The sequence below is a fragment of the Myotis lucifugus genome, unplaced genomic scaffold (assembly GCF_000147115.1).
Source record: "Myotis lucifugus unplaced genomic scaffold, Myoluc2.0 scaffold_49, whole genome shotgun sequence".
Classification (NCBI taxonomy): domain Eukaryota; kingdom Metazoa; phylum Chordata; class Mammalia; order Chiroptera; family Vespertilionidae; genus Myotis; species Myotis lucifugus.
In genome coordinates this window covers 6,724,707-6,735,644 of record NW_005871097.1, presented here as the reverse complement: position 1 = coordinate 6,735,644, position 10,938 = coordinate 6,724,707, and the positions used below count along the sequence as shown (strand labels likewise).

The 10,938-nt window shown below is 47.3% G+C and overlaps 1 protein-coding gene across 1 annotated transcript in view; it reads left to right on the top strand.

Moving 5' to 3' along the window:
• Positions 1-10,938, top strand: part of FRMPD4 (FERM and PDZ domain containing 4) — a 250,140-nt gene that overhangs the window by 82,300 nt on the left and 156,902 nt on the right. Inside the window, 1 exon segment of the mRNA XM_023753743.1 lies at positions 2,052-2,154. Coding sequence (XP_023609511.1) covers positions 2,052-2,154 — 103 coding nt within the window.

Genomic DNA, 10,938 nt, shown 5'->3' with positions numbered 1-10,938 from the left:
CCCCATTGGGGGGGGCAAGGGGCGGGGCTGGCAATGGGGGGGAACCAGACCCACAAGTAGGGTCTCCAGCGGGGGGGGGGGGGGGGGCCCTCTCCTCGATCACCCCACAGGTTGCCCCGCAGATAGGCCCTGATCTCCGGCCAGGCCTAGAGACCCTACCTGTGAATGAATTTCATGCACCAGGCCTCTAGTTGGACATAATCTGCCCCAGGAGAAGCACCCAAAAAAAGTCAACCATTTTCGACTCCCGCAGAGAAGAATAAGTTTCCTTTTCCCTCCTACCACTGCCTCACCACTTCGGACTTCTTCTGCCCAGCTTTCGATTTCATTAGCTGTGGATTGTACTTTAGTTGTCTGTGTGGGGTGGCTGAGCTGGATGCAGCTGAGAATATTATCCTCAAAATAAAAAAGATCTGTTGTTTTTTATGATAAAAACAACACATATGGTTTATAACAATACAATGTAGTAGATAGTATAGAAGAAAACATGCAATAAACAAATCATCTGAGCACCTCCTACTGAGGTTTGAGCATTATCCATGTACACACAGAGCATGAGTATGGTAGACAGTTGTGTGCATACACACACATATATTATGTATCCTGTACATATGTGTAGTATTCTATGTTTGTAGATACCCATATTTTCTCCTAAGTGCGATCACATTGGCAGGCTGTTTTGGAATAGTGGGCTATTTTAACATCTCTGGTTGTCAGATTCTCCCGGGAGCTGCCTCAAGATTTCAAGTTTTTCAATTTCTTGCATTACCTCACTGTTCCTTCAACCCTTCCTTGCCCCAGCGCTCCTTAGCTGCAGACGCTAACACCTACAGCTAGACAATTTGGAGAGGAGTAGAACAAAGTGAAAACACAGGTCAAAGAGTACTGTCTCCAGTCATTTTTATGAGTGAAAATGCTGGTCAAATCAACTGTGTCTCTCATAAAACTGACTGCTGAAGTCCCCGGTGATTTCAGTGGCGTGACCAGATTTTCTATGCCAGACAGCGCGGCCTTCAGACTAGAGGGCCGGTGACAATCCGCTGATGTATGCCACTACTTCGTATCTTGGAAGGAACTCTATGTTGCTCCCTCCAGAATTTTTGATTCAAGTCACTTGATTAAACAATAATATTTCCATCTGGTTAAAAAGCATAGGTCAAATGTAAGAGCTTGTCGTATTCATCTGCGAGTGCTTCTGGTATCAGAGTAGTTAGCGTCTCTGATTCAAACAATTATTCTGAAAATGTGTCTGGATTTGACCAACATTTTGAATGTTAACCATTCGTTTGACTGAATTGGAGTGATTGCCTGCATATCCAGCAGCAAGAAAAGTCTCCCGTGTGATTGTCAGAATTCCCTGTGTGGGCACTGACTGTCAGCTCCACAGCTTGAAATGACTATTGTCCCTCACACTGTGGGGACATGTTCTGGTTGTTCCCTCTCTCTGACTCCCCAGAAAGGAGAGAGTTTATGCCCCCACTTGAGTGCCACCTGTGCCAGGTGTCTGGCTGGGTAGACAACAACTGAATCGCTTTGTGTTCCATGTTCTGGGTGTCATGTGTTCAATTATTCAGTCAAGTACAAGAACATCATTTGTGTTTTGTTTTTAATGAATTTGATGATGGTTTTAAAAAATATATTGTTTATTGATTTCAGAGTGGAAGGGAGAGGGGGAGAGAGAGAGACATCCATGATGAGAGAGAACCATGGATCGGCTGCCTCCTGCACACCCCCTACTGGGGATGGAGCCTGGAGCCTGCAACCTGGGCATGTGCCCTGACCTGGAATTGAGCCACTGACTTCCTGGTTCATGGGTCAGGGCTCAACCACTGAGCCACACCGGCGGGCGAAAGGTTCTGTTTTCATTGCACCCAGGCCTCGGGCTGGTCCAGAGAGCCCAGTTCCTTGTAATGTGCAGCCAGGGTTGAGGACAGAAGCAGAGCCCCGGGTGGCCTCCGTTGCTCTTCGTGAACCACGATGAGAAGAGGAGGCTACGCTGGGTCGATTCACCACGGTCTTCTCACCCGCACTTCACTCTCATTTGTCTCCAGGTGGCCCCTCGGAAGGCAAGCTGATCCCGGGAGATCAGATCGTAATGATTAATGATGAGTCAGTCAGCGCTGCGCCGAGGGAGCGGGTCATCGATCTGGTCAGGTGGGTGACAGGCTCCTGTGCGGGGTCCCGCTGAGAAGGCGGCTGCACAGCTGAGGCCTCACCGGGCAGAGGATGGGCTGCCCGGGCCACTTAGGGCGGAAACACCCCCTTCCCCTCCCCCCCTCCACACATTCGCCTGGAAAATGCCGGTGACGCTGAACTCTAACATGAAAAGACACGTGCTCCGTAAACACAGAACACCCCGTCGCTCACCCCGTGTTGCGTTAACATTCAGAATGCATGCACTTCAGCTCAAACTGGTTTTGACTCCCATCTCTCTTACCCTATCCATGTGTTTTTCCTTCCAAAATTGCTAACACATTGACAGTCCATAACCAAGGAGATCAACATGCCCTGCCTGGATTCCGTTTAAGGGATGAGTAATTTACATACGGAATCCCACGGAAACGGAAACGGATAGTTCCCTGATGTTTCAAACGTGACTGAGTAATTCATTACTGAATTTTAAAGTCATTGGCCAAAGGCAAAGTGCTAATGGGGCCAAAGCTAGGACAATTTAAAATGTGCTTGATTGATTGGTTTCATTTGATCACAGGTGTAAATAACTTGTTACATGATATTCTTAACGGGCACCAGGCCATATATTGCGTGTGATGTTCAAGTGTTGGCCTAGCACAGCGGTTCTCAACCTGTGGGTCGCGACCCCTTTGGCGGTCGAACGACCTTTTCACAGGGGTCGCCTAAGACCATCCTGCACATCAGATATTTCCATGACGATTCATAACAGTAGCAACATGACAGTTATGAAGTAGCAATGAAAATAATGTTATGGTTGGGTGACAACATGAGGAACTGTATTTAAAGGGCCAGAAGGTTGAGAACCACTGGCCTAGCATCTCCTTGGGGACCTACGGGAGTCGCACTGGTCAGTGCATTTGGGGCAAAAGGGGTCTTTTGACTTTTTGCCAGCGAAGCTGTGCCTGTTCTATTAGGGATGCAATCAATCATCAGGACCCTTTAACCCGAGAAGGGCACCTCCTACCACTTCTGCGCTCTTATCACCAAAAGCCCATCTGTGCTTGGGGCCAGGCATTGAGAGGAGCATCCGGGGTTTGCGGACGTGGTCCCCCTCCCCAGCCTATTTGGCCTCCGCTTCACAGAGCAGCGCTGGCTGGTGCCGCATCCTGGGAAGAACCAGGGGCAGGATAAGAAGATAGAGCAATAGGCCCTAACCGGTTTGGCTCAGTGGATAGAGCGTTGGCCTGAGGACTCAAGGGTCCCAGGTTCGATTCCGGTCAAGGACAGGTACCTTGGTTGTGGGCATGTCCCCAGTAGGCGGTGTGCAGGAGGCAGCTGATCGATGTTTCTCTCTTGTCGGATGTTTCTAACTCTCTATCCCTCTCCCTTCCTCTCTGTAAAAAATCAATAATATATATTTTAAGAAAAAAAAAGATAGAGCAATAGACATAGAGGAAGCTGACTTGTAGGATGACCAACCTTCTCGGTTTCAGCATGGAAAGGCCTGCGACCTGGGAAACCCTCCATCCTAAGATACTGAGTCGCCCTACGTGAGTCCAGGTGTAGCAAGGGAGTCTGCGGGGCTGGCTGGAAAGCCATGCCTGTCCTCCCCGGGCATCCGATCGCCAAGGGTGTTGGCACAGGCGGGAGGGCACAGGGTGCCCCCGATTTGGGAGCGAAGTCTAGCTCCAGCCTTCCTGTGGCCCCGGAATACAGGCATCGGGAGTGGCTCTGACTTTTCCTGCCTGGGCGGGAGCCGCGCTGTTAGTATGTGCAACCCCTTCCCTCCTGAGACGCGCGTGGCTGTGAGCAGGGACATAGCTCATCCAGGCAGGCTCTGCGCCGGGCCGGGGGGCTGGCTGGCATCCTGGAGCGCCATGCCTGGGCCTGATGGCAGGTCACACCGCCATCGTGTTCCCCCTGGGCACACGCCTCTGTGATCAGCCCTCTTGATGCCTGTGCCTCCGGGAGGATAGAAGGAATGAAATATCTGTGTGTGTGTCTGCTGTGACTGCATCGCCTGCTGCAGGACAGAGACAGAGCAAAAGCGATCTGAAATGTCATCACTTCCCAGCGGGCCTTCCAGGGGGCCTTTAGAAAGATTTCTTAAAATAAAAATTATGTTGTTGTTTTTTATTATAGAGGGAGAGAGGAAGGGACAGGGAGAGAGAGAGAGAAACATCAGTGATGAGAATCAGCAATCAGCTGCCTCCTGCACGCCCTCTACTGGGGATGGAGCCCGCAACCCAGGCATGTGCCCTGACCGGGAATTGAACCGTGACCTTCTGGTTCATGGGTCGATGCTCAACCACTGAGCCACACCAGCAGGGTAGAAAGATTATTTTCCTTCTGGTTTGCTGCATTATGGAAGAAAATGGCATCTTTTTAAAGAGAAGTCTTCAGAGGACCTTATATGTAATGTAGCGCAATGAATATTTGTTAAAATAAGGGAACCAATGAAAAGTGCGGTCGTGAATGACAGCTTGCAGTCCATCCAGCCTGCCACCTGGCTTTGCACAGCCCATGAGCTCAGAATGCTTCTTGCCATTTGGAAGGGCTGGGAAAAATAAAAGAAGACTATTTTGTGACACATGAAAACCCTATGAGTCAAGGGCGTGTACCTAGGTTGCAGGCTCGATCCCCAGTCTGGTCAGGGCGCACGTGGGATGCAACCCATCGATGTGTCTCTCTCACCCATGTTTCTCACTCTCTGTCTCTCCCCCTCCCTTCTACTGTTTCTTAAAAAAAAAAAAGCCCACAATAATTTAATGGAAAAGTATTCTTGGGTAAGCATTAACCAAAAAAAAGGAAGAAAGAAAGAAAGAAGAAAGAGAGAGAGAGAGAGAGAGAGAGAGAGAGAGAGAGAGAGAGAGAGGAGAGAAAGAAAGAAAGAAAGAAAGAAAGAAAGAAAGAAAGAAAGAAAGAAAGAAAGAAAGAATCCTATGAAATTTCAATTCAGAGTCTATGAATAGAGTTTGATTTGCTGCTTTCGCTACCATATCAGAGTTGAGTACTAGAGTACTAGTGACAGACCTGTGGGCACGAAGACTGAAATAGTTACTATCTGGCCCTTTAGAGAAAAAGTTGGCCAAGTTCTGCTTTAGGAGATATTATGGTAACTGATTGCTTTTTTTTTTTAGAAATACATTTTTATTGATTTCAGTGAGGAAGGGAGAGGAAGAGAGATTAAAACATCAGTGATGAGAGAGAATCATTGATCGGTTGCCTCCTGTACACTCCTCCCTCCCGTCCCCGCCCCCCACCCGATACACACTGGGGATCGAGCCCACAACCCGGGCATGTGCCCTGAAATGGAATCGAACCATGACCTCCTGGTTCGTAGGTCGACGCTCAACCACTGAGCCACACTGGCTGGTCTGATTGCATTTTCTTTGATTAAGCCAAATTGGGACTGAATCCCCAAATAATATGCACAGTTGATTTCTCTCAAAATGGGGCTGTGATGAGGGCAAGATTCCCACATACTTGATATAGAGACTGTGGTATTTTAAAATGGATTGAAAGGAAAGCAGGCATGTTTTTGAAACAGCATGAAATACTTCAGGTAAAACTGTCCCTTCTCAAGGCCGTATGTGTACTAAGCTAGAAATTTTCCTCTTATAAAATAATGTATTTTAATGGGTTCCTTGGCCGATAAGTGTTTTAATGTCTGCATCTTACACAAGATAAATATCCCATTTTCTTAGCCCCTAAGGAATTTCAGAAAAAAATACTCATCATTTGAATAACACTGTAAAGTTCTCTCTTCAAGAATTGGCATATCCGGCCCTAGCTCGTTTGTCTCAGTGGATAGAGCGTCAGCCTGCGGACTGAAGGGTCCCGGGTTTCATTCTGGTCAAGGGCACATGCCTGGCTTGCGGGCTTGATCCCCAGTAGGGGGCATGCACAAGGCAGCCGATCCATGATTCTCTCTCATCATTGATGTTTCTATCTCTCTTTTCCTCTCCCTTCCTCTCTGAAATCAATAAAAATATATCTTTAAAAATGGAATTATGGGGCATGGGCGCTAAAACTCAGGACTACCTGCGTGAGGCAATCAGTGGCTGACTGGCAAGTTCAATAATTGCCAAGTAAACCACATAGAAGGGACCCGTTTAAAAATGAGATCTCAGCATGTGTATCTATCAGTCACTCCTCATCAGAATTATAATAGAAAGTCAAGTCAGATCATGTTCCCGCGCTATTGTGTCTGCAAAAGAGTATATTAGGAAGGTCACCTCTCTGTCTAATTTTGGCTGCGCTGAGACGCATGGCGGTGCTGCTTAGTACAATAACAAAGAACATCTGAGCATCCGGCACATGAAATATGCATGATAATGTATGATATAGTAAGGCCTTATTATAGGAAGACGGGCGAGTAATTTGAGTGAAAATACAAAAGAACAGCCCCTTGGTATGCTGACACAACAGACTGTTGTCTCACCAAATGTTCACTTGTAGTGTACACGCTTTCTGACAATCGCAGATTAAAGAGCCTGGGGAGGGAGGGGGCGATGGTTCTGGAAACTAGAATGTGTTGGAAAAACATTCTAATGAGGATGAAGGAGAAAAGGGGATTTGATCCATTGTTCATAAAGGTTCTACTGGCATAGAACGATGAAAAGGAATAAGAAAAATGGCTTGACTTAGATTATTTCAGTGTCCCCTGGATTTTGTTAATGACCATCTCTCACTCTTCCATTCAATCTCTCCATTACTGAACATGCCTTTATGCAACTCGTGTGTGGAACTTGAATGTTGAAGATTGAAGAACCAGAAAAGGTTTTAAACTAGGGCAAGATTTCAATGATCTCATATGGCTGTCATTACTAAATGTCTTAACGTCTTGTATTAAGGAAAAAATTGGGCCCTGGCCAGGTAGCTCAGTTGGTTAGAGCATCGTCCCGATATACCAAGGTTGCAGGTTCGATCCCCGGTCAGGGTACATACAAGAATCAACCAACGAATACATAAACAAGTAGAATAACAAATTGATCTCTCTTTCTCTTTCTTTTTCTTTCCCTCTCTCTCCTTTCCTTTCTCTCTAAAATTAATAAATAAAAGAAAGAAATAGAAAAAGATAATTATTGCCCTTAACTATTAATCTTTTAGAAGTATGAATTTATAAATTTCTTACAGGAGCTGAAAAGAACAAAAACTAATCTTTTTGAGTCTGTCGTCAGAACATGCTGAGTATGAAAGCATAAGCCCTAAAAAAAAAGAAAAAGAAAAAGAAAAGAAAAGAAATAATAATAAAGTATAAGCCTTACTTCCTTAGAGACTTGAGTAGAAGGGACTCGGAGCTCAAAGGCTGAGCTTACTTTCCAAACAACACCCTGGGGCGGGGGGAGCAGGCAAGGGTCTCAGGTCACACACTCAGATGTGCAAGGACTGTATCATTATCTCCCTATTAATTATCATAATCCATATCCATCCTAGAATACGGTCAGCTTATCCCACGCTGCACGGTTCTGACTACATTTAGGGGTGTTTGTTTCACGGGAGGAGGTGTTGGGAGAGGTGCATTACACCTGCTCTTTGGCCCCATCATCCATTTCACTAGGATTCACTAGATATCTTCGTGTCATTCCTTGTTCACCACTGTCAACTGCCCTTACCCACTTCCCTGTCCTCTTGGGTGCACTTGACCTTTCTGAGCTGTGCTGGGGCATAAGATCATCTCTCGGGCTAATTCCCTGGGGGATCAGAGACTGGCTGCACAGCTGGCCTAGGACATAGCTGGACTCCCTTTAGCTTCCGGTACAAGGAGCTTCATCCATGGGACTGGCTTCTTGCCAAAGGAAGGTGGACCGGAAGTGCCAAGCCCCACGTGCCTTTCCATCCCCCCGACCCCCTGCAGTGTGACAGGCACAAGCAGGAAGCTATGTGAGTAAGAGGTAGAGCCGCCCCGCAGGGAAGGTCTGGGTTGAGTCCCTAGAGGAGGCCCTGGAGGAGAGCTGCCCCCCAGTTAGGAGCACCCATCATGGACTTTGCATGATAGACAAGCTCCTGTCGTGACTGAACCTTTGTGTAGCTTTGAGTTCCTTATAGCAGCTCGTATTATCCTAACACTGGTCCCTGTCATTAAGAAACACATGGGCCCCAGCCGGTTTGGCTCAGTGGATACAGCGTTGGCCTGCGGACTGAAGGATCTTGCGTTCAATTCCTGTCAAGGGCACATGCCTGGGTTGCAGGCTTGATCCCCAGTAGGGGGCGTGCAGGAGGCAGCCGATCATTGATTCTCTCTCATCATTGATGTTTCTATCTCTCTCTTCCTTCCTCTCTCTGAAACGGACTTGTGACAAAGAAATTCACAGATAACAATAACAGGACGTGGTACAAATTATAATGAAGATGAGTATCCATTTCAGCGGGTCAAGATACAGGAGTTACTAACTTTGGGGGTCAGTAGGGAGGGTCAGGGACACCACCACAAAGTCTGTGTTTGCTTGTTTATTTCCTTATTTTTTCCCATCTCCACTTTTCAAAAGGGAGTTTAGGTGACCAGAGTTCATAAGATTCACCTTATCTTCATTATGATTGCTAGCGGCTGTAAGAGCGGTAACTGACAGAATAACCTCACTGATTACAAGTCACAAAGGGCTCTCACGTACATCAGCTCATTGGATCCTTAGACAGAGGCTCAGAAGTGCAAATTCCTAGTTTCATGTATAGACTAGGTGACCAAGACCCTGACACTTCAGCAACTTGCTCACAATCGTTCCAAGATGGTGATGATGACCTTGATAAAGACAGCAGTAGCTCCCACTGACTCAGAGCTTATCCTGTGCTCTCCCGCTGCTGAGAGCTTTACTCAGGGTGGTTTATCGACTTCTTACAACTGTATGAGGTAGGTCCTCATTTCATAGGTCAAGAAACTGAGGATTATATACATTAAGTCCTCGTCTAAGTTCCCACACAGCTCATTGCATTGCACAGGTCGGATTTGAATTCTGATTTTTTTCTCATTTCTACGCCACGTCTTTCCATGAAGGAGCAGGATGATATTTTGCAATATTCACTGAAGTGCCCCTCCTACCCCCATTCCCCATGACTTTGTTCTGTTTGAGCAGGTCGAGTGTTTGGCCCGTTCCTTCAGCCAAACCACACAGCACACAGCGCCCCAGGACAGGGCTGCTGTAAAGGAGGGAAATCGCTAGGTTCTAGGAACAAAGGCTGAAAAGCACAGGCTGGGGAGGATATTCAGTAAATCAGAGTACAGCTGCCTCCTCTCAGAATGGGGACTTGTCCAGAGGATGGAGAGAGGCAATGAATCTCGAGGCAGGAGAGCGCCCACTGCTGGGTGCCTGGGAAACAGCAGGCACGACCCCGTCTTTTCAGAAACTGACCCTCCACAAAGAATCAATTGGAAACCCCCAAATATCTTTGTGAAATTAAAGAGCACAGTGACCTGTGCCTTCTTTCCTGGTCAAACTCTTGGGAAGATCTCTGAACAGGTCCTATCTATATATGTATAAAAGCCTAAGCAACTGTTACGACCGGCTGGCCGGCCAGTAGATATGACGTGCACTGACCACCAGGGGATAGAAGCTCAATGCAAGAGCTGCCCCCTGGTGGTCAATGCGCTCTCACAGCCAACCTCCTGCAGCAGGCCAACCACCCAAGGTCCCTCCCCCAAGCCGGCTGGCCCCGATCACTGGCCAGGCCGAGGGACCCCACCCATGCATGAATTCGTGCACTGGGCCTCTAGTTTTATCATAATGTTAGTCTTCGTGCCTAATGCCATGTGGAGCACGGAATTGTAAAGAAATCAACGTTTGCAGAAAGAGCCCTAAAAGTGCATGTAATACTACCTGCCTTTATTTTACTTTATTCTTTTTTAAGCAGATGTAAATGAGCTGATGACTTTTTCCACATTGTGCCAGCAGCAGGTCCATTGCTCATCTCAAGCATGTGCATATGTGTTGACTTTAACCTTGACGCATCATATGTTCCAAACATCTCCATCAGCATCATTCACTATATTATCTCTTCTCTTCACTATCACCAACTTCAGAGTTCTCAACCTCTTCCCATCACTTTAGACTTCACTCACAGATTTTTTAAAATATATATTTTATTGATTTTTTACAGAGAGGAAGGGAGAGGGATAGAGAGTTAGAAACATCGATGAGAAACATTGATCAGCTGCCTCCTGCACACCTCCTACTGGGGATGTGCCCGCAACCAAGGTACATGCCCTTGACCGGAATCGAACCTGGGACCCTTCAGTTTGCAGGCTGATGCTCTATCCACTGAGTCAAACTGGTTAGGGCTTCACTCACAGATTTCACGTGAGGTGTTTGGCACGTGGTTTAAATTACCATTCTTGCCTGGCTGGTGTCGCTCAGTAGTTGAGCATCAACCCTTGAACCAGGAGGTCACGGTTCGATTCCCCATCAGGGCACATGCCCGGGTTGCAGCCTCCGTCCCCAGTGTGGGGTGTGCAGGAGGCAGCCGATCAAGATTCTCTGACATCATTGATGTTTCTAGCTCTCTCTCCCTCTCTGAAATCAATAAAAATATATTAAATAGAAAAAGCAGCAGGATTAGACAAATGCGAGGCTCTGGACTAAACTAGTGAGTTCCATCATTTGCCCAAAGTCAGTTGAGCCATACTTGATGAAGCCAGGAGGCCAACCCATTCTCCTACACCATGCTGCCACTTGATGGCTAAGAGACCCTTTGACACAGCGCGACAGCCTGCGGACCACCACACGGCCTTTCCGGAATGGTGAGAGCTGTGTGACATCCCCGGGACCCTGGCATGACCAAGGCAAGAGGTGATTCCTCTACACAGCTGGG